The following is a 25,541-nucleotide window of genomic DNA, read 5'->3' on the forward strand; positions in this document are numbered from 1 at the left end:
GCTTTTGCATTTCAAATTACCCTTGAGATATTTTCCGATGATAATTCGCGCATTAATGAAAAGGGCTCCGTCTCGTCCGAACAGGCGCTTATTGGGGCATTTGCTTACCCAGCGCCATCTATTTTTATAGAGATTCAACAAATGATTAGATCCTCTTATAAGTGAACACCGGCCTCGGGCGTTTCAAATTAGACACCGTTTATAACGCGCGTCTGAATTCGAAGGCGAAACGATAAAGATACGATATTGGACCAGCGTTTCGAATGTATTTCGACGAATTCCTAAACCAAGGCATCTGTTCGACTCATAATTGGCATTACTATTTGTAAATGTTTAGAGTATTATGAGATTTTAATTTAAAGCGTAAATATTTGCGTATTTTCTCGGAAATCGATGAGATGACAACAGAATCGATATCGGTTTTCGTGTCATTTGGTGGGCAGCATTTCGGTGCATTAATATATTAATTGCGCGATATATTGATAAAGCCCGTTAATATTATTTGCACTACAGGTTCAAAATCAAATTCAAATTGTTTTATTAATTTTGTAGTTGTCGTACATACATATTTGAGGGCCAAGTCAACTTGCGTCTTATAGCCCTCGTTTGCTATAAGAAAAAATATTTTAACATTTTCCTTTCTTAACATATTAAAAAAAACAGTAAATTGCAAAAGATAAACAAATTTGTAAAATTAAATAAAATTAATACAATGAAAGGATTGAAGCAACGCTAAAAATTGTCTCAACGTAGTAGAAATGAAAACATTATTGATTGAACTATATTGAACTTAAATCTACGATAAAAATTTTGACAAAAAAATCGATCTGATTTTAATGTATAACGACGGATGTCAAAAGATACTACACTTTGATCTTAGCCAAATGGTCAAAAAGTTTGATATTCAATTTGAAAAAAATTGATTATCAATTTGAAAAAAATTTGTTTTCTATTTGAAAAAAATTTGATTTTCAATTTGAAAAAAGTTTGATATTCAGTTTCAAAAAAGTTTGATATTCAGTTTCAAAAAAAGTTTGATAATCAGTTTCCAAAAAAAGTTTGATAATCAGTTTCAAAACGTTTGATAATCAGTTTTTAAAAAAGTTTGATATTCAGTTTTTAAAAAAGTTTGATATTCAGTTTTTAAAAAAGTTTGATATTTAGTTTCAAAACAATTTTGATTTTCAGTCTCAAAAATGTTTGATATTCAATTTTTTTAAATGTTGAAGAAAATAAAGTATTTTAGATTTTTAGAGGTACCTATATATCTACATAAAAATGTTTTATTTTCTCTTTCAAAAAGGATGTTACAGAACTAAACCAAAAACTATTTCAATCAACCGCACTGAATACCTTCAAGCGAAATATCATAGACCCTAAGTAATATCAATAATTTCCATCTATTTGAAAAACAATTTTAGCCATTTAGGAGTTATTTAGTTAAATTTTGATTTATCAAAGAAATAACTAAATTCTTTTCATACTTTCATTTTCCACTTGGAATTTTTTGTGTGAATTAATGTTTCATACAATTCAGCTTTTGGTGTCTTATACCTTAACCCGGATACCAAAATATAAATGATAAATAATATTCTTTGATTTAATCGTAGCAATCGACTATCAAGAGTAAATCTTAGCCGGGTCCGCGGCTTGTTCGATGATCTATATGGTCGAATGTAATTGAGCCCAGGTACCGCAGACTTCGTGATGCCCAGGGGGTAAAAGCGCCACTCTCCGTTGGCTCGTGTAAGAATTGTTCAGAATAAATTTGTCTTTATGTATAAAATAAAGCTAAGACTTCAGCATTAAAACTGCGCGAGAGGAGCCGGGTTCGATCCGAGCTTATGGAACTGGGTGAAAATGCTGAACTATACTCCTTCCACGTAGCTTTTGCAAGTTCTTTCCCCACTCGTTGACGGTTCTACAGTTTCCCCTTTCCATAAAAACTTGTTGAGGTTAACGGTAATAGCGAGTGTAGGGAGCTTTTGGCATGAAGGGCTTGCCTAAAATTCCTACTTATTGTAACCCTCCAATAAAAAGTCGCTGTATGACTTTAGCCTAAGGTGGCGCCTTGATTATTACTATAACATCAGCCACAGACGCTTAAAATAAACAGCCCAGTAGTGTCAGATTTCCAAATCTTGCCCCTTTTTATTAAAGATAATATATTTTTAAATAATTTACCTTCAGTTATTTTTTGCTGAATACCTTGATTTAAATTGATGATATCAGGAACGGGAACTTTTGGTAAGGGAAATTTTCCATCGTAATTAGATAATGTTGACAATAGGTTCAGGGTCAAGAATTTCGGAATAGTTCTTAAGTATATTCATTTTGAGTAGAAATTAGTGGTTGAATGATGGTCCATGTCATTCGAATATGGATGATTTCACTTAATTTCATTAACTTTTTTAACCGAAGACATATTCTTACCAACCGTATCTTAATACGGCTTTTGTCCTCTCACGACGTCATTCCAAGACACATTTGAAAGATAATTTCAATTACATCTGGTTTCAAGCCATACTGTGACTTTTGTGGATGGTTTACCAGCTGCAGCTGCTCAAATTAGAAAAAAAGTTTTAACGAATAAATAGTTGAAATGGTCAAATTGGTCGTTGGATTTAAAGAAATTACTGTTTTTCACCACTAGAAAAAACCGGGAATTTTTGGCCTTCCAGATGCATTAATTGCCCTAAAGTGATTTTAATTAATACTATATATTTTGATACAAAATTGACTATAAACCCAAAAGGACCTGTAATTTTTTTTAATAATAAATAAAATGTTTTCCGATTAATTTTGAAAGTAGGGTTGGCCGATATCGTAATTTAACCGATACCGATACCGATTTCACGTTTCAACCGATACCGATACCGATTTTTTTACCGATATGGCAAATCGGTACCGATACCGATTTTCCCGATTTTTTACCGATTTTCACCGATACCGATTTTATACCGATTTCCACCGATACCGAATTTTTACCCATTGCCAATGGTCTAAATAAAATGAAGGGTGGGTTGTATTTTGAGAATAGCTGATCGAATTTAAATTTAAAGTGGTACTACAATTATCGAATAAAAAAACGACCCTGTAACGAAGTGATTACCCACTTCCGGCCCGTGACTTCTGAAAAATTTTTCTCCATCGGTGGCTGTAGGACCCTACCTCGAGATGGTTACCTTGGTAGCTATGGAGGTCCGATATGAAGTGGTTAAACGCTAGAATTGTGATTTTAAATCTTCGGTTACGCTTCAAACCTGAAATAAAACTTCGTGAAATTGAACGAAAATATTTATTTGAATGATTAAAAAATGCTATTTGCGAGCTGTGTACGAATCATTATTAGTATTACATCTCGGAATGATTAAAAATATGATGGTGCGGGCCAACTGGTTCCGCGCGAGCAGCCGCAGGTGCAAAGCGAGGGGCCCCAGCCTGCTCTGTTCGGCCCTACCCTTCTCCACATTTCTGGGAACCACCTCCAAAGAGCAACGTTCGAATAATTGTGCACATCCACTTGTAGCTTTAAGAATAAATATCATGTCAACATACTCGAAGCTGCCCTTTTGAACCCTGAAGGAAGCTAATTTCGTAATCTTTCGGCCACGTTATTTCCTTGAACGAAATATGTTAAATGTATTTGACTCTGACCATTATGTAACATAAATTCGGCTCATAGACAGCTTAGATTCCAGGAATTCATACCTCTATTTGGAATGCTTATCGCGGTAGATTTTCGTCTCGATGTGGCTGACGGTTTTTGGCGCGCAGAGGGTAGTTTTTATCTCGTAGGCGGGGTCAAAGTCGTCAGAGTGATCTTACCATACGCGATACGTCAGGATAAGCATTCCAAGTAGAGGTATGGATTCCTATTCGGGAATTTAGGGTATATTTGTAGATAGTATTTCGCATTATTTACGCTATTTATTTCGACTTGGACTGGATAAATAGAAACCGAATGTTGCAAATTTCGTTAGTTGGTATTTACGTTAACTACCATTCGCTGTTCATTTATTAAGGACTCCAAAAAAGATTCTCTATTTATTGGTAAGTCGGTAAATCAAGTGTGACGAGCGGGTGATTATCGACAAATCATTTCGCGAGCGTGTTTCTCTCGGTTTGCCAAACGATTCAGCTGGAAGTAACGAACTCGGAGCCGCCAGGAGTTGGCGTCCAACGGAACCCACGTAAACGTTCGAGCGAGCTTCGATATTAAAACTGCGAAGAAAAAAAAAGGCGCTGTTCAAGAAATTCGTCCGGCGTTTCGGGGCGGTTCTCGAAATAATGCAGAACCCGGGATACCACTAGGCATAAAAAATAACGTCGTTAATTAAGAATATATATAAAGAGAGAGAGAAGGCTCTCACTTAGATATCAGGATCTCTCGGCAAATTATTTAATTTTTTTCTCCCCGAATGGGCGAGATGCGGCTCTCGCGTAAAATGCGAATTTATCATTAGCGGGATGGGAGGCGCCTCCCACCTCGGACGGGCCGGGGCCACCTCGGACGCGATTGTCCTCCTCCGCAGCGGCCCGCGGAGCGTTGCCCATCGGCGCCGACGGATTTTCTCCTCAGTTTTCATGAATATCTTTTCCATTAGAGTAGAAAGAAAGAGGATTTATCGCGCATGGCCGACTCATTTGTGAAAATCGTCACGTCCTCCTTTTTCGGCGAAGGGCCCGAGCGCCATGAGGGCTCGCTTCCCCGTTCGCATTATCCGACCTCTCGATCGGACGCGCGCTGAACTTCTCCTTTTCACGCGCTCTTTGCGCTCAAGTTTGTCAACTTAACTAAACGCGTCACCGTAAGTAACGTAATAACAATAAGTATGACCATTAACGAGATTTACAACCAAACTTATTTTCATAGCTATAGACGCATTCACATGAAGCCTACAGGGAAATATGCAAAAAGGGGCGAAATCCACCCGAGGTACCTTCCTATTTAATAAGGTTTGAGGTAGATGGCGACACTATGAAGTTTATGTACAATAAACTTTTTTAAAAAGTTATTAATTCATTACTAAATTATAGTACTTTAAAATTCATATTAAAAATATATAATTTTTGTTTTTTACATTAACAATTAATTTTAACAGAAGTTAACACTCTCCGCCATAGATGGCACTATAATACGATTTTAAACTACCCAATCAGGGAAGATAATTTTGTATTTTAAATCTTGACAAAACCGTTCTCCACTAAAAACTGAATTATGACGTCATGCTGTTATCAGAGTGCCATCTACTAACAAAAAACGCCGTCACCACGTTATCTCGGATGAATATTACCCCTTTAAAGTCGTCTTTGCCAGTTAAAAATTGTAAATCGATCTATTGCGTAATCAAGATGTTTCCTCAGCACAGAGCCCTCTAGTGTCTAAAATATGCGAGACTTCCGATAGATAGGCGGAATATTAGCCTAAAAATGATAAAAATTAAAAAACGTTTTTCTCGGCGCCACGAGCTCATATTTTTTATCACGCGTGATTCGCACGCGGGTTTCAAAACGAAGCCAAAGCCCCTCGCGACTCTAGAACGTGCTCTCCGATATTAGGCTTAAATTTTTGTCAAAAGGTAGTCATCCAAAACGGTAAGTCGCGAGTCCAAGTCACAACTTGAAGAGAGTATCAGTGCCGAAAAATGGTTCGGTTAAAAAATTAGCATTAAAGCAATACGAAGTTTCGTACTTATCGTTATTATGTTACTTATGGTATAGGGTATCGCGTTTCCTTGAGTTTCTACGACGCGATAGATTCGACGTTGTGTAAATGAACACGCAAACGAGGCTTAACTTAAGAAATGGAGGAAAAACGGTTATCGAAGAATAAGCAAAATAAACTAACAATATTTTGAGCAAAGTTGGCGCAAACGATCACGGAAAAATCGCTCTTTTCGTAAAATATCTCCAAAATGATTTACATTCAAGTGTATCCAAAAACAGCCAGTCTTAGTTTAAACAATGTCGTAACGTGGGCTATATTGAATCGGGAGTTAAGAGTTTTGTAAACTAAATATTAGTTATCGTAAGTAATATAATATCAATAAGTATAACACTAATAATCAAAAGTAAATAGGGGGAGAAAGTCTGGCACTTGGGTCCAACCGCACGACGTCTTATTTGAGGGGTAAAATTTTTGGGCTTCGGAAATGACTTCCCCCTCACCTCTTTACAGGGACACAAAGGTATCGGTTGTACTCCGCCACGATGAAAAAAAATTCTCTATAAAATACGCGAATATTAAACTTTTGCTTTCGATAATTTGGTTAATTTAATTCCTAAATAAAGTAGCTATATGATAGAAACTAAAATGTGACATTTTAGAAATAATAACACGACTTTTGAACAGAAATAAACCGTAACTAGGATAACGCTCACTTAAATCGTGGAGAGCGTGGCGCCATCTAAGAGCAGAGATCGGGACTAATTGGTATATCTACGATGTTAAGGCCTAACAATTTGCAAGTTTAACTGAAATAATAGCTACGAGCGTTTTTTGTTTATTTTACAATTGATATAGTAATTATTAATTAAATCAACCATTATCGAAGGAAATAATGGTCAGCATTTGACAGAGAGACTGAAATCGCGAGGCGGTGACATGGTTGCCAGGGAATAAAATTACAAATTTTCATCTTGATCGGCGACCGGAATACCACAAATGCACTACTTCGCGCGTAATGTGCTATCCTAATTGGTTAGAAATATCACGTGATCACTAGCTCTTTAAAAAGGGTGTCAAGCATGGTGGAAGGTAAAATCTGAAGGCAGTGATAGACTTTCTCCCCCTATTTACTTTTGTAATAATTGTTTCCATTAAAAAAAATTAGCAAATCTGCAACCAGTAAATTTAATAGTCTGTTTTTATAATTTTTTTCAATAGTCGTTGAAATTTGAATTCAACCTTCTAAAATTGAAGGCTTTTGTTGTTCAGAAACTCAACACAAAACGTGTTCAGTTTCGAAATTTTAAATACCACTAAAGACAAAACGTGTGCTTTTAAATATTAGTTTTCAAGTTTAAAAATCATATTTTTTGGCAAAGTAAGCGTTAGTTTTCATTTTGATAACGTTTTAAATTTTGCTAAGCCTTATCGTTGCTATTTTCAGAAATAGTGACTCCTATTTTGACATTATGTTGCTATTTTCAGAAATAGTGACTCCTATTGTGACATTATGTTGCTATTTTCAGAAATAGTGACTCCTATTTTACCCTACTATCATCGTGAAAAGTTCCAAATTATGTTCCGCATTTTGGCGTGAATTTTATAAGGTTAGCCTAATTGTTAATCATCAAATTGTTTTGACAAAGCTATAAGTTGTCGATTCGACGTTTAGTGAATGTGAACTGAAACTGTCGACTGAAAGGGGGGCGAAAAGAGCCCGTCCCCCACTCCCCTATCTCGTTCAGTCTGTTACGGAGCCTAGTAGCGAGGCTTTATCGCGTCCTGTTATCGCCTTCGGTAGTGGTTCGAGTCCTTGATGAGTCAAGACAGTTCCGCGGTTGATCATTAAGCGCTTAGCCGCGTCGCCGCTAAACACTCGACAACTTATCGCTTACCCCGTCAGTTCAATTGGAATTACCATAGTCGCCGATTGCGCCGCACCCGCGAAAATCTTTCATCTAGCGAGCGTCCTTCCAGAACTTCGTCTTCGGAAGAGGTCCTCGAGGAACTACAGCCTTTTCTCTCTCGATCGGACAAGTTGGCCGACCTGTCGCCGGGCTCTCCTCTCGAGTCCGCTGGATGCGTAACTGGTTTGGGACTCGCACTCGAAACTCGAGATGTCGTTAAATTCTTTACATTCTTCCGAGACGGTCGTGTTTGGGGGAAAAAGCGGAACAAAGGCGAAGTTGTCTTCCGAACCAACGGCGTCTCTGGAGCCTGCCTTTTCTTCAGCGCGCGCAAAGCGTCAAACCTGAGGAATTTTTTCCCCTTTTGTTTGCGAAATTTAAAGGCGTGAAACATTTGGCTCGTTTGTAAGACTGATACGGTGTCAGCTGCGGGTCGCGAAATTAAATTTCCAGCCGCTGATGCGCGTATACGCCAAAGGTCCGTTTATAATTAATTTAGTTTAAAGGGGGATATTTCCAAGGAGACCCTTTTTCGGATGATAGAATTATAAGTAAATATGGGAGCCGTTACTCTTTGGCTACCATTTTGTTAATTTTCCGGCTCTTTCTAGCGTTGGATTGACGTTGATGTTTTATAGAACTATACATACATTAGCGCACTTATAGATCTGCTATTATCTTAATTGAGACGAAGATACAGTGGCGTACTAGTTGCATTTGCTACCCCCTTCTCGTAAAAGGTTCAGAGGGTTAATGACTCCTACTCCTACGATTCCTAAGAAATTTTGGTTGGACGAAAACTTAAGTGTTTAAGGGTAATTTTAGCTTAACGTGCTACCAAGTAGCCTATACATTGCAAATTAAACAACGGAACATTTTGAAATCCCTATACAAGAGCCAATCCATGGTTAAGCTCCGCAGCAGGCAGGGTGTGATTGTACTATTCCAAATAATCACCAAAATTTGGATCTACGTGATCATTTGTTATTTATTAACTGTGGTTTTTAAATAGAAATTATTTGCAATTTTGCATATTTTAAAATTAATAGGCTACAGGCCCTTCGATAAAAATTCTTCGAGGAAATCACTGAATCAAAACGTTTTCGATCTAGCTGTTATCAAACGCGTCTGGCCAATAAAGCCAACTACATCACGAACTAGATTCGACATTTGATCATTTTACGGTCGAATAGTTTTTGTCATTTCTGGCACTGCTTTAATATCGGTAACCGATTTATCGGCCTATTTTTTTAACATCGGTATCGGCCAATATCGGCTTAAGATGCGAAGCCAATATGGGCCAATACCGATATTAGAAAATATTTTCAGAAAAAACATTTAAAAACAAGAAAATTCTCGATTAACTAACTAATGATAATATTTGATTTGATTGGCCACGTCACGGACGCCAGACTTCAGAAGCTATAGATCATACTTTTTCAGACAGGGGGTTACGAAAACAAAAGCCCATTGCAACTTTTCCCTTTGGCAATTTTCATACTACCATAAGGTCTACTTAAAGGGGCTGGGAAGTGGGGTTTTGAAAAACGTCATCCGTGACGTCATTAACGAAAATTGGCGCGTAGAACTACTTTTTCTCAAGTTCGCGAAGACGTAAACAGGCACCGCTGTGTTGGGATTTTTGTATGACAAAATCCAGCGTGGTCTTGGTTAGTGTTAGCTGAGCTCGTAGGAAGTTTTAAAATTCCATTAATCTTTATTAAGATTTAGTTTAGTGAACAACAAATGTTTCACGAAAAATTCATTTGAGCGATAAGGTCTTTTGGCAGTTGTGTGTTCGTAATTTTTTAAATTATTATTTGCGAGTTTCATCGAATTTTGTAACAAAACGCTAGATGAATCGAAGCTAATTTCTCTGGGCCTTGGTTTCACTGAAGCATTTTTTCACCAACAAGAGATATTTTCGTATCATTACGTTTCCGGTTTTTTATTTGAATTAAACTCGTTCATTATAATTAAATAAATATTAAAATACTAGAACCAAAACCACGTGCACGAAGGCCCGAATATCTTAGATCGCGTATGAATACCTGTCATTAGTCTCCCTCGGGTCGCTCCTCACTATTTTCAAAACATCTCCGTCAGAGCCAAATTCCTCAAGCGGGGAAAAAAGAAAATAAAGCAGGGTCTGGATTTTTTTGGAGATTCTACGTCACTAAACGACTTCAAAACCCCACTTTCCATCCCCTTTAACCCCCGAGTTTCAACAAAATCGGTGACAACCATTTCGGGTAGTCTCCTTTGTAAGTTACTTGATAGCAGACTAGTTTTTATTTAGTTCATATTATCTTTAAGCCTAACATGAAACGTGTTAGCTTATTTGCTTCTAGTGTTGTTAATTTTCCGGAAAAATTAAATGCGGAAAAATTTCCAGAAAAGTTTCCGGAAAATTTTCCGAATTGCGGAAAAATAAAAAATTGAAACATAAATTACTTTTTAAGGGTTTTTAATGTTTTTAACTTTTTATCGATATAAAATGTCTAATATCAGTAAACATACTACAAAACATTAATAGCGTTATATTGTTAATCAGTTTAAACTAGTCTAGAGGTTTAGTTTTACTTTCAGATTCGAAAAATGAGGCGAAAATGCCGCTTTATTTAAATTTTCAAACAATATATTAGAATAATCTTGGAAGGAAAACTTTTTTATTTTTTTTGGAAAAATACGGAAAATTTTCCGGAAAAGAGCCCTCGGTCATTTTCAGAAAATTTTCCGAGCGGGAAATTTTCCAACTTACAACACTATTTGCTTCAGAAAGCGTTGGTGGAAATACAGCACTGCATAAGCTGTTCTAGCAGCGCTCGACACCCCCCCCCCCTCACAAATCGTGTTTCTTGTCACGGCACTAAAAATATTAGCGCCACTGAAAGTTCTACAGCTGAATTCTTAATTACTTCTGGATATACACGCCTAATACGTCCTGACGTCGCTACGGTGACTTACCGATTCAAGATATATTAGCCCGCATTAAGTAAAATCAAGAAGTTAATTATTTAGCCTTGGTGTAACGCTAGCGCCAGTAAATCGCGCGTCTATGATTAAATAATGCCGTACAAATCAACGTCTGCTCGGGAACATTATTCCAAATATCACGGTTCGTTGGGAGTCTATGCCAAGGCTTAGCGGCTTTCAAGTTACTGCCAGCTAGGAGCAACAAACACAAGGAGAACGCAGCTAGCCTTTAAACACGCTAACGAATGGTTGTGTACGAATTTCATTGGACGAGCGTCACGAGCCTTTACGCTGAACGTTTAACGGGCGGGGGGGAAGACAATTTCCGAATTTTCCCCTTCCGACGGCAGCAGGCGCTAAAGCGTCAAGCCAATGAAAAACGTACGCAAGAAAATCGACGACTTTTGACGGGTTTGCGTTCTCCTTGTGTGGGGTGTTGTGTTTGTTGCTCCTAGCTGCCAGGAAAGCTAATAAGATTTGGCGAAAACGAGTTTAACGCGGGAAATTCGATAACTTTTACAACTTCTAGATTAAATTTGTAACCCTGTCTAATAGCTCCATCTCCTTGATTCGTAGTTTAGCGAAAATAATTCTTTGGCTCATCGGTGTTTATTGTTCTTCCCGATTGAACTTTTTAACGTTACATTCAGTGTCATTTAATTTTTTGTGTATTAATATTTTAAAACAGTGTCAATTAATTATTTTTCATGAAAGGCGCTAGACAAAAAATTTTATTTTTCTGAATGACAGTTTTATTTAGAAATATTTTAGTGTTTGTTTTTAAAAAAACATGTTTTGACCAATTTTAAAAATTTCATTTTATTTAAAGGAAAAGTCCAGGTTGGGTAAAACTTGGGTCTATTTGAAAGATCATGTTTAAATAAACTCAAAAATATCAGTCGTAAAATTGTATCTTTTTTTAATGACGAGAAATTAATTTTTAAACGAGTGAAATTTACCGCCAAGCGAGCTGCCATTTTCTTTCGCCTTCCCTCCGCAGACCGCACGCGGAGCAAGCGCGCGAGGGAACAGAGCGCTGTTAAAGCCTGTTATAGCGCGAACAGCGCGTGATTAAAGTCCTAAAACGTCACCCCGAAATAAAAAATGGCAGATCGCTTGCCGGAAAATTTGGCCCGTTTAAAAATTAATTTCTCGTCATTAAAAAAAGATTTTACGACTGATATTTTTGAGTATATTTAAACATGCTCTTTCAAATAGACCCAAGTTTTACCCAACCTGGACTTTTTCTTTAACTAATTTTGGTTTTTATTTACATCACTTATTAATGAGAGGTGACGTTTTAGAGTAAGTAGGACTCTCTAAAAGTTTGAACGACAACGTCTAGAGTATCTTGACGTTCGTTAAATTATTTTTTTAAATCAGTTAAGCTAGCTATTAGTTAAAGATACTAAAGAAAACATGTACAGATACAATATAATTTTAACATATTTTAAAGAAAACATTTGAAACTAGGTAATTTAAATTTAGATAAAGGATGTCAGGAAGTAACTAATTGGAGTAATATTGTGATTTAAAAATTTTTAATTTCTATTTTAATAATTCACACTGACTTGCATATATTTTGGATTTATCGGTTACATTGATTTTATTACGCACGTAAATTGTTATAATCAGAAAAAATTTTGTTTATTTTTTAACAAGTTGACCTTCTGCTCACGTGATATTAGAACTTGAAAATGGCGCGTGGTAGAATTTTAAATCGAAGTAAAACTAACGAACGACTGAAGAAGGGCCTCGGCTCGAAACGTCTTGTTTAAAATAAAGTTTTATCTTCTAATACCATGCCGTTTTCTCTGAATTAAACATAATTTCTACTAATATTCACCATGGTAAATAATAAGTTTAATATATTTTAAATTTATTTGTTTAAACCCGGGTATATAACGAAAATGAAATAGTGTTTAACCAATGCTAAAACTTGCCTTATGTATGGCTATGACCATTGTTTAAAGACAAATATTTTCTTTCATGTACCAAATTAGGGTTAATTTTCGTGTTTTACGTCGTCACTATTTCTTCAATAACTTTTCAACCACAATTCCGATTAGAAAACTGAACCCAGATTTGGTTTTTAAATAGGATAACGCGTCGAACGAGCGTAAACACGACAAAGTATTCTAATTTTTTCGTGACGCCATTTCGGAGGGGTTTTACTATTTCCGGTATGGGTTGTGCCCTACTAGTGGTAGCGCATTATCGTAACCGGCATAATAATTTCGCGAGGGTATTCTTTCCGTGAAGCCCTCACTCGGCTCTCTACCTAAAATAGAAACAAATTGACCGCCAAACAAAAACGGCCAGAAACTTTTGATCAGGACTGTACCCTGCTTTACTTTAAATGTGTCTCCGATTACGCTAAACTATACAAGGCTAAGGATAATTTCAATTTAAACCAGTATTTTAAACGAATTTTTTAGATTGCTAAAACGTACGTTGCTATAAAAGGAAGAACCTAAAATAGTTATATCTCAATTTGTTGAGCAGGGAAATTGTAATATTCAGTATTTCTATTTAAACGTTATAACATAAGCTCGTCCTCAAGTTATGAAACTTTCCACCTTCGAAGTATAAACGCGAAAAGAAGACCGTGTTCAAACTTCTAGAGCGCTCTGCTTAACCTCTCAAGTGACAATATTCGAACATTGTCCTTAGTTTTAAAACTTAACAAGCTCTCTAACTCTAAGCAATCCAAAACGAACCTTCAAATACTTGCTTCTTGAATAATTGATCTTTCTGTATTGCACTTTCTTTCTTTGCGGGATAATGCGAGAGAACAAATAGTTTTCCCTACTTCGTGTGAAAGAAACATTTATCGATTCAAAATATACAATGCCAATATTAGATTTGTGGGGGAGGGGGTTTCCAATTCGGCTCTTTTTTTTGCCAATTGTGACTAAATGTACCAAATTGAGAAAGCCAAAGCTGAGAGTACAATGTTCGCGAAGTTAAGCTTACGTTTTTCACCACTGTTCACTATTAGAACCTCGGATCCATAAAATCATAAGCCTATCATAAGGTCCCCATAATTGAAGGTCAAGCATAGAGCCCCATGTTTACGGCATTGCCAATGCGAGAAGAAAATTAACGTACGCCGATAGGGCAGTAGCTAGTGATGTAAAATACCCGGTATTTATAACGCGGGTAAATACCTTAGGTACTTACCCGGGTAAATACCCAAAATACATAAATACCCAGGTGTTTATAAACACCTTTAATTTCTTTGTTAAATATTTTTTAATTTATTCAATTAAGAATACGGTAATTGAAAAACCCACAAACACATCAAGTTATACTCATATTAAATATTAATTATTGTTTTTTTACTTTTTTTGCAAATTTTACATAGTAACATTACATATGAGATAACTATTAAATATTATTTATTCATTATCTGGATGATCACTTGAAAGTTCAGTCTCTGCTGCCCCTGGCTCTCCTCAGACTCCTCATCATGACTATTTTATTACCAGGCTTAACACTAACAGTAACATGAGCAATTAAGGATTTTATTCATTTCATCTGGGCCATTAAAACATTTCCTGATATGCTTTGTCATTTTGTTGACATTAGAATTTTTGTATTCCTTACAGCAATATATATGAAAGCAACACCTTTATTTTTATCTTTGAATAACTCCCAGGCTAGAAATAAAATTGACTAATATAAAACTGCTTTTAAAAATGTAGTTTGCCCAAATTGCCCTACCTAATAAGCCCAAACCAAGCAAAAGATGTAGACAAGGAGGATAACAGATAGCTCCACTCAAACCGATACTAACTAACGCCCTAATCATAAAAACCCTAGTTTTGGGTATTTACCCATGCATGGGGTAAATACCCGGGTAAATACCTATTTAAAAATACCCTACCCACTGGGTATTTACCCGACTTACATCACTAGCAGTAGCGACATCCTCTACATCTAAAATATCCTCTTACTTGGTAGAGCAGCCACGCTCGGGTTGATAAATGCCACACAAAACGCGTCTAAATCTCAAATTGGAAAAATAAATAACTTCAGAAGCACAACTCTTATTTCTAATAGCCAGTTTTAGGTTCTGATGAATCATTTTGGAAAGATAATAAGTGTTAATTTTAAGTTTTAATGCGATAAAATTGCGAGTAAGCCTTGGCTATGGTGCTAATGGCTCGCGGCGGAGATTTATCCCGCGTGGTTCTAAGTTGAAAAACGTTCGCGCACGCCTTCTGCGCATTCATCATGCATTTCGCGAATTTTATTTCAGATATGCATAGTTGAGGACGTAGCCACTAGGAGGCGCATATTTTGAATATCTCTTAATAACGGGTATGTGATCGTCAAAAATATGGCCTAGACCTTTGTTTATGGGGGTTTTAGGATAGGCTTATGATATGATATGATCTGAATCAGCTAGGCTAATACCGAAGGCACTACCTTAGGCCCAAGTTATTGATTGCCATTTAAGGCCTTTAAAATCAGGTGGCCCGGTTATATTGCGTATATATATAGGAGGGTGCATTGTTAACAATAAAGGTTTTATATTTGACCTCAAAAGTGGTTACAACTTTGTCCAATAGTTAAGACCATTCAGGTATTGCTACAGAACATATTTCAGTCCTTTTGCAGAGTGTTTAAGCACTTAATTTACACTTTTTAATCCAGTTTACTTCATAAACAGTAAGAAGACCATCTAAACTCTATTTTCAGACCTTTTTATGCCATTGTTTAATATTTATACTATTTATGCCATTGTTTAATATTTATACTATTTATGCCATTATTTATTTAGTTCTTTTATAATTATTCAATACAACTCGATATATTAAGCATGAACAAGTACAGATTAAGCTGTTTTTCGGCAGAGGGCAATAGCCGAATGAGCGTCTCTGAAATCGCGGAATTAAGTGGAGTTGTAAAACGTAAATTATAATTTATGTATTTTAGTTTGACGCCTTAATCGATATCCCCTATATTTAAAATCTGTTTTAAAATTTTTAAAGACTTAACCGTCGTTAAATATTCCAGGTGATTGTAATTTCTTCGCATTGTGTTATTTTAAAGAAAATATTCAAAAATAAAATAGCGTAGTATTCAAATACTAGTCTCGAAATTGGTCCATGTCGTTTTTTTCTTCGTTTAAGGGAATTAAATAGTGTTCAAAAGGACTTAAATTAAAAATATAATTTTGTTTTACCTTTACCACAAGGACCGGAAATTGGGTCTAAAATAAATTTTAAGACCTTTTTAAGAACCTAAATGGTTTGAAATAAATTAAAAGTCCCATTTTATAAATTTTCATTTTTAACAATGTGGTGGCAAGCCCTTCATGCCACGCGAGCCAACAACTCCCCAGTGCACAGTTACTAATACCTTTATCATTCGCAATTTTTTACGTAAAGAGGAAACTGAAGAACTCGGGTAGAAAACACCTTTAACCAATGCGGAGAGAACTTTCACTTTCTTCTTGCTTCTAGGCCAATGACTGTCAACAGCGGCGGCGATCGGAAAACATTTCTGTGGGGGCACGAGCAATAGTTCTTTTTATAAACTAACTTGGCCTTCTTGTTTAAATGTTGCTCTTACGTCACAGCCTCTTACTTTCACAAGCCTACTAGCGCGCGCTACAGTCGCGAGGAATAGAGGTTTTTCTAGCGCGCACGTGTAAATCGCTCGTGCACAAAATATACTAATAAAGCTGTGTCTTGTGACGTAAGAGCAACATTTTAACAAGCTGGGCAAGACCACTTTTTATTTTATAAAATCAACTATTAATTTTTTATCAAAAAATCCATATACCGAAAACTTAAGCACGAAAATGTACAGCTCAAAAATTTTCTCACTATAAATATTTTTTTAAAGTATTCTTTCTAATATCTCACCGTCAATGAATACATTGATAATAAAAGTTAAGTCGATATCTTAAGAAAAATATCTGTGTACATGGATTAGATAGATAATTAAGCCTTTCTTGGCCATTACGAAGGTATTTTAGATAAAATAGGGTACACGACGGGGCGATTTTTCGGTTGGACGAATTTATCGAAATCAATTTTACGGTTATATCATCTTAATGCAAAAACAGGAGAACCACCAATGGTTTAGAGAGTTAGGAGTAAAAACTCGAACAAGGAAAGAGACCGAAGAGGGGGAGAAAACTAAGCTTTATTGGAAACTGACTGTCAAACTATATCCTAATATAAACGTTTTTAAGTGGTTTTAAAGGCAGAACGTTAAGAAACTAAAGACAAAATCTTCAATAGTACCTCGTGTTTACCCTGACCATTGTTTCAAGTTCCGTTATTCGATTATTCATCATTATTTTTAGCCAAATACGCGTAAAACTTATTATTAACTTTTGGGGTTCGTTTAAACGGCGAGGAAATTGCAATTACAACGCTATAGCGAATGAAATATATTTAATTCTCCGTTCTTGATTTTCTCTCGGACGGCGTTGTAGCTTCCGGTTCGTTTTATTAATGCGCCGCAGCGTAATTGAAGTCGGATGGCCAGCAGCGTGGAAGCGGTAATATTCAAACTTGTCACACGTGCGCGTTTGACACAGTCGGATTTCAGTAATGTCGCCGGTCACGCACGCTCGAGCAAATCCGAAATGCCGTATAATGTACAGCCCGCGTGTTGCCTTTTCGACTGCTGGTAATTGTTTTACTATTGCACTTCTCTCGCACCTTCGCTCGACGCCGTTGACGAATTAGAATATAATCTGAAAAGCACGACCGAGAACTTGCCGTGAATCGTATTAAACGGTCAGTTTGGAAGGATACTGTCGTAACTTGAGAAAACGGCGTTTCAGAGTGGCGTGGCACCTAGGAGCAACAAACGCAAGGAGAACGCAGCTAGCCTTAAAACACGCTAACGCAGTGTTGTGTACAAATTTTACTGGACGAGCCTTTACGCTGGACGTTTTACGGCCAGGGGGAAGACAATTTCCGAATTTTCCCCTTCCGACGGCAGCAGGCGCTAAAGCGTCTAACCAATGAAAACTGTACGCAATAAAATCCACGACTGTTGACGGGTTGCGTTCTCCTTGGTGAGGTGCTGTGTTTGTTGCTCCTAGATTTAATTATCCCGCATTATTTCAAAGAAGAATAGTTTTAAGAAACCACTAATTTAGTTTCCATGGTGAAAAAAACGATTTTTAGTACCAACTCCAATGTTAACAAAAGACCACTATTTTTCATAGAAGTCTAGGCCAGTTTTAAATATGCGAGCAATCTGGGGCTTATAGTGGTTAATAAAGGAATATAGCGCGTATTTTTAATTTTATAGTAGTAACATTATTATTTAAATTTGCCATGATATAACAAATAATCAAAGAAATACAAATATAAATGCAATGTACATCACGTTAATCAGTCTCTCTGACTTGCCACCAGGATTTTTGCATCTCGGAAAACTGACCAGTTCATTTAATATTTTTTTTGGGAATTTAAATACGTATGAACTTTCGATACGAAGTCAGGAGTCGTACACGACCCGGAAAACCTTGAAAAAAAAGTCAGCAAATTTAAAAAATGACCCCAAAAAGTCAGAATTTAAAAAATGACCCCAAACAATCAAGCAAATAAATATTTGAATGATGTACTAAATAATAAATGTCTAATAAATATTTTTCAAGATTTTACCTCAACAAAAATGGTAAGGGAAAATTAGTCAGGGAAAAACCGGAAAATTCGGGAAAATTCATTCCGGAAATTTTGTACGAACCTTGTAAATATAGATTCTTTAGGGCCCATATATTCATGGACACCCGTTAGAGGGAAAATAATTTGAAAAGTAAAGCTATATAAATATCAATCAAGATATTTTGTTAGCATTAGGAAATTGAAGGATTTTTGGTCATTTTTTAAGGTCCATAAAACAAAATACGGGACTTAGCTACATGTTGATACAATAATCGCTAGCATTGTGGGGGAGGAGGAATACACGCTTACTGAATATCTAATGGTACCTGAGTGCACTCTTGCGGTTACAAACTTTACTCGCTTCCGAGTTTCCGGTATTGACAACTCTTTACTTATCAGTTTGCTCAATTCATTGGCTGGGGTAGGTTTCATTTTAGCCACGTTTATTCCTGGAGCTCTTGTTAGCGCATAGATGCTGTCATATTTTAGCTTTAATATGTTTATCCAATTCTACAGGCTCAAGTACGTTGGGGCTCTTCAAGGTTTATCTTTACTTCCCAATTATTGCAGTATTGGTGATTCCCCTACCTATTTTGAATATCAATTTGGGGATTAATATTTATATTTATAACATTTATAAGCACAAATATTTCTCTTAGAATGGAATTTCAATACGATGGTTCATTTATAAACAGAAATATTTCACTTAGAACGGAATTTCAATACGATGTTACATTTATAAACACAAATATTTCGCTTAGAATGGCATTTCCATACGATGGCACATTTTTAAACACAAATATTTCGCATAGAATGGCATTTCCATACGATGGCACATTTTTAAACACAAATATTTAACTTTTGCCATCGTATTGAAATACTGTTCTATTTATAAACAGAAATATTTCACTTAGAACGGTATTTAAATAATATGAGACATTTATAATATAAATTTGACACATTTATAATATAAATATTCACTTAGAACGGTATTCGAATAAGATGTTAACTTGTTTTCTATGGAGGGTAAATATATACCCTTCTCACAATTGATCGGATCCGAAACCAAAGATTTGCTGAGACACCATGAAATGGACTTGCGATAGTTTGGTGTCGATACCACGGCTGCAGAGTGTTTCGTAAAAAGGTGTCGGTGTATCGGGCGCTATTAGCGAGACACGCGAGCTTTTCCGTCTTCATATTTATCGCGTCTGATTTCGTTTCAAGAGGTTGTGTCTTGATGAAAGTTCCGCTCTTTCTTTCCGGAGAAATGCGAGGTGTACTCTTAGTTAATGAAGCAGCCTGCGATTTCAAACTATTAATAGAAATACAGTTTTACGCGCTGGCGCATTCAAACGGGGCAAAATGTAGGTATAAAGTTTGGCTTAGAGTGATTCGATGGGAATTTTCATGTACGCAATAAAGCTGTTTTTAATAGAAAACGTAAATATTAAGTTTGTTTAAAGCAAATGTTGATTTAAATGATGCGTTAAATCTTGATTTAAATTATACATGAAAAATTATGAAATCTTGTTTTCAATTGATAATTAAAATAATCAATTGTAATTACTAATTAATTAATTAACTAGATATTATTATTATACATAGAATGAATATTTTTAAAAAATATTAAAATAATTTGCCTCAATATGCAATATTTACGAAAATGCCCAGAATATTTTAACTAGAAATAAGTTAAACAAAACAAGAAGTAATTCAACTTATAACAAAGGTTATTCTAAAGTTGAACATTAAACTACTCGAAAAAGTAATAGAGATCAACTAAGATCTAATTAAGTGTAGTTTCCACCCCTTCCAAAGTTGATAATTTAATATCATATATCTTCTGTTTTTTTATTTTAAAAGTTGAGTTTACTCAAATTAATTTGAAATAATCATGGTAACAATATTTTCAATTATAAATTAGTTCTGATCCGTTATATTATGAAGGTGAAACATTCTCATAACAACAGATTATACGCTAAATACTGTATCTAATTTAGCTCCATTTATCCGTTTGTCTTGGCGAAGTTCTATCTCTCAAGTATACACACACTCAATTTAAATATCAACTTTCTTTGTTGAGCTTAGACGAACTAATTTAAGTCAGATTATCAATTAATTATTAAGTTCCTTCGGCGGAGTTTGCTCTTACTCTACATAAACGTCTTTCGAAACGCGTAAACCGCGAACACTATTTACGAAGTGCATTAAATTATGAAATCGCGCGAGTACGCTTTTAAGCGCCTTTAAACATAGCCACGCGTACAGCAATGGGAAATCTCGAGTTTGCTCCGCTGGCGTATTTATTTTTCAAAGGCGTTCTCGACTTTCCTCGCTTAAGCTGTCCGTCGTCAAACTACATGCAGGAATAACAATTCTGAAAAAACAAGCCGAGCTATGTTGCTAAAACTACGTTTTCCGATTCGTATATTTATTAATAAAGAAATAAAATATAATTGTTGCGCCATTACTAAACTTGTTACTAAAAGGTGGTTTTCTCACCATGGAAACTAAATTAGTGGTTTCTTAAAACTATTTGTCTTTGAAATTATGCGGGATAATTAAATCTAGGAGCAACAAACACAGCACTTCACACAAGGAGAACGCAACCTGTAAAAAGTCGTAAATTTTCTTGTGTACAGTTTTCATTGGTCACCAGAGTTAATGGCTTCAAAAGTCGCTTTATGACTTAGGCCTAAGGTGGTGCCTTGGGTATTAGCCTAGCTGATTATTATTATGTTTAGCGCCTACTGCCGTTGGAAGGGGAAAATTCGGAAATTGTCATCCCCCCCTGCCTGTAAAATGTTCAGCTTAAAGGTTCGTCCAATAAAATTTGTACACAACACCGCGCTAGCGTATTTAAACGTTAGCTGCGTTCTCTTTGTGTTTGTTGCTCCTAGATTAAATTATTTTCTTTTTGTAATAAAGAGTGTGATCAATTTGAATATAATTTAAAAAATTCGGTATCTTTTAATTTTTTGGGTTTAAGATGTATGATTGAATGAAAACTATATAACGCATATTTCAACTTACTTTAATGTAAATAATTTAGTTATTTTGAGAAACCAATTTAGTAGGGTGACCGGGTTGCCAAAAGAAGGTCCTTTTGGTCCAGTTGGCGAAGTGAGGTCCGGTTGGAGTTAGTAAAGTTAAGAACAAAACCGAACGTTTTTTAAATTATTTTTCTAACAATGTAAGTGACTCTAAATTCAATTGTATGAATTGACATAAGCAGGTCTATTACACCCCCCATAAGGCGACCTCCACTCGGTACGCCCCTGATTCGACGAAATATTTATCACACCTATTTTCAAAACTATATAAAAATTCATAAAATTGTTCATTACGTTTTGTTTCGCCTAAATAAAATTTTATATATTTTAATAATGTGAAAAATAGGTGAATTGATTATGTTTATCATAATTTCGTCAGTATTTTCCTCTCTACTACATGTATCCTAACCTTTTCCAGGCTTAACATACACACGTGAGCATATGCATGGAGTCGTGCCGAGGCGGTGAACTCACATGTGTTAATTGGTTTTAAATAAGTGTATTTTTCGCCTTATTAGCGTTTTTTTGTTCAAACTTTATTTAACAGTAATTATACCTCACAGATAATATTTATTATCAAATATTATTATACAATTAATATACCCCACAAAATATTTATTATTAAATATTATTAAACAGGTAATATGCCCCACAGATAATATTTAATACTAAATATTTTTAAACAGTAAATATACCCCATAGATAATATTTAATACTAAATATTTTTAAACAGTAAATATACCCCATAGATAATATTTAATACTAAATATTACTAAACAGTAAATATACCCATAGATAATATTTAATATTAATTATTTTTAGTCTGTAAATATTTCGACAAACTGGCACCTAATATAATTATAAACTTATGATCATTTAAAGCCCTTAAAGTTTTTTTTTACAAATTGACTATTGTAATTGCTCAACAAAGCTAGTCTTATGTAGATCAATATCTGAAATAAAATGCAAAGAGTCCTCCGACTTAACTGACCTATTTATAACTCCAGAACGGGTAAGATGGCGTAAGGCGTAAAACGAGACTTCACCTTTTCCATAGGTGTCTACACCTTCATGAATATAAATAGTCCCGAGGCCATTCAGGAAAAACTTCGACAGATATTCGAATGCAAATTCTATGTAAACGATTTCTTTTATATAAAAATCCCGGTGATGGAAAAGAAAACCGCAGTGGCGAGAGGAGGCCGACCGTGGCTTTGTCAGCGCTGCACGGAGACGCGAATTAAAGGACCCGAAACGTCCATCACTTAACTTCTGATTCTGGCTGACTAGACAGAAATCGGCAAATAATTCTTAGGCGATAAAATATGAGCCTCTTTAAAATCTGTTTCTTCCAAAAATTTACTCGCTCAAAGAGAATATATTTTAGTGGCCGCTATAAGAGAACAATCCTTTTGAATTTTATATCACTTCTATGAATTATTTAAAAGTATACTCTTAGATTTATATTTTTTATGTTTTGGAAGTTCAACTTTTTGCCGTATATTTTAAAAAGGAACCGGTACTACCCTCAATATTCTCTTTTTGCGAATTGATTTATAACTTCAGATATATTTGCACATTCTATTAACTCGATGAATGAAGATATTTCTAAGAATTTAGTGAATCTGTATTTTTAATTTGATTTCTTTATAAATGTATTATAAGATATCTTAATCGTCATAAAATCCAATAGCAGTTTTAGGCAGCCATTTAAATACTGGGATAGTTTTCTTTAATGGGAGGAAGTATAATTTTCTTGCATGAGGGTGATTGGGAGCAATTTAAATGCACTTTTATTCCACAAAGTTTTAAGTAATTATAAAATAAACGATTAGAAAAAACTTAAATGAAATAACACGGAGCTATAAAAATTTACATCACTCGAAAGTATGACTCGGTATAACATTTCCGTAGAAAACATTTAATGAGAACTTGTTTCATGCAATTAGTGGATCCAAATATAGAAAACTGCTTATAATACTGTGAAATTAAAAAGGTTACCATGGAATCCAAAAAAATGTCGTGATCGCGAGACACAAGCTAAACTATGGATTGTCAAAGCCCGAAATCTGCGAGGGATTCGGTGCGTTTTGCAAATCCGCTTCACTAGCATCCATTTCCGATCTGCAAAGTTGATGACGGGTAATTTACGTCATTTCCCGTAAACAAGGTTTCATTAAAGGAAATACTTTTAAAGCGTACGTTTGAGTTATCATGCTACTTACGCTTTTACCATAAGTAATTTAAAATATATAAGTATGACAATTAACAAAAGTTATCACCGAACTGATTTTCAGAGTTATTGCGCAATAATAATAATCAGCTAGGCTAATAGCCAAGGCACCACCCTAGGTCCAAGTCATCTAACGACTTTTATTGCCTTTAAACATGTGGCCGGGATACAAGACCTTTCGTGGCACGTGAGCCAATATTTCCCTACAATCACTAATACCGTTAACCTCAAGAAGTTTTTATGGAAAGGGAAACCAAAGTTCTCAGGGGAAACCCCTTTAACCAGTGGGGATGGAACTTACAAACTCTACGTAGAAGGAGTAGTTTCGAAATTTCACCCAGTACCACGAGCCAGGATCGAACCCCGCTACTTTGGCTGCGAGGAGAAACTGCTAACCACTGCCACCCCACTATAAAAGGATTAATTCTCCGCGCAGATCCATCTGTCTAAATATTCCCGAGGTGAAATATATTACTTGGGCCGATATAACACTTCGGCTAATTTTAGGTTTTTTTTGCGAATTGTTTTGATTAATAATCTCAAGTTTGAAATTAATAAAAATTAAATTTAAAAAATCAAATAAATTAATTGATTAAAATTAATTAATTCGTTAAAATAAAATTAATTGATTAAAACTAAATTAATTGATTAAAATTAAAATAATTTATTATAATTAAAATTGATTAAAATAAAAATAATTGATTATAATTAAAATTGATTAAAATAAAAATAATTGATTATAATTAAAATTGATTAAAATAAAAATAATTGATTAAAATTAAAATAATTGATTATAATTAAAATTGATTAAAATTAAAATAATTGATTATAATTAAAGTTGATTAAAATTAAAATAGTTGATTAAAATTAAAATAATTGATTAAAATTAAAATAGTTGATTAAAATTAAATACATTAGTTGATTAATTGATTAATTAATTGAAATTAAATTTATTGATTGATTAATTAATTAATTGAAATTAAATTTATTTATTGGTAAATTAATTAATTGAAATTAAATTTACTTATTGGTAAATTAATTAATTGAAATTAAATTTACTTATTGGTAAATTAATTAATTGAAATTAAATTTATTTATTGGTAAATTAGTTAATTAAAGTTAAATTTACCGATTAATTAATTAATTAAAGTAAAATTTTCCGATTAATTAATTAATTAAAATAAATTTACAGATTAATTAATGAAAATGAAATGGATATGTTTGAATAGATTTCGATGGAGAGGAAGGGTAGTCTGGGATATTACCTGCTGATTTCGGTGGCGTCCAGCGTCTGTTACCTGAACTCGCTGAACTGCGGTTTTGTGTTCGACGATGTGTCGGCGATCAAAGAGAATCGTGACCTGAGGCCAAATACCCCGCTCCTTAACATCTTCACCAACGACTTCTGGGGAACACCCATACAAAAGGTCAGTTTCACTCTCTGTGCACCTGCTTCTTTCAACCACCAAAAAATTACTTTTTTTTAGAAATAGGCGCACCAAAGTATCTGATAATGTTTATTGGCTTTAAATTGCATTTTTGGGGCCCCTATGAACAAATTTAATAAAATGTTCTTTTATATATTTTGCGGAGTTTCGCTTTTATAGTATTTTATTTATTTTAATTTCTGAACTATGAGAATTAGCATATTTTTAATATGTGTAAAATGTTTAAACTTATTTTTAAAATGTTATGAATACTGGTTGAAAACAAATTAAGTGGTTAACTTTTTAAATCTCAGTCTCTACTTTTAATTTTATGTTAAAAATAAAACTTTTATTTTTATCAAGTTTTATTTAGAAATACAACTACACCATTATGCCGATGGTAATCGTAAAATAATATTAGAAACTTTTACGTCAAGATATTTTGTAGGAAATGCTTACGAAGACTTTGCATACTAGTAAATATTATTTGCAAGTTAAATACGAGTTGTTAATAGGCACTTCAATAAAATCGATTTCTTGTTGGACCTGGATTGTAGTTGACTTCTTTAACAAGTCAGGCATTAAATATGGTTTCTAGTGACCAGTAGGCGGGGGTAGCTTATTTTTT

At 34.8% G+C, this 25,541-nt stretch overlaps 1 protein-coding gene across 1 annotated transcript in view; it reads left to right on the plus strand.

Annotated features, from left to right (window-relative positions):
• The window catches only part of LOC149946859 (protein O-mannosyl-transferase Tmtc3-like), a 143,589-nt gene that overhangs the window by 66,200 nt on the left and 51,848 nt on the right, over positions 1 to 25,541 (plus strand). Inside the window, exon 2 of the mRNA XM_090172043.1 lies at positions 24,716 to 24,913. Within this exon, the coding sequence (XP_090028169.1) occupies positions 24,716 to 24,913 (198 nt within the window). The remainder of the gene's footprint in view (positions 1 to 24,715; positions 24,914 to 25,541) is intronic.

The sequence above is a fragment of the Leiobunum rupestre genome, chromosome 4 (assembly GCF_980474605.1).
Source record: "Leiobunum rupestre chromosome 4, qqLeiRupe1.1.hap1, whole genome shotgun sequence".
NCBI classification, from domain to species: domain Eukaryota; kingdom Metazoa; phylum Arthropoda; class Arachnida; order Opiliones; family Sclerosomatidae; genus Leiobunum; species Leiobunum rupestre.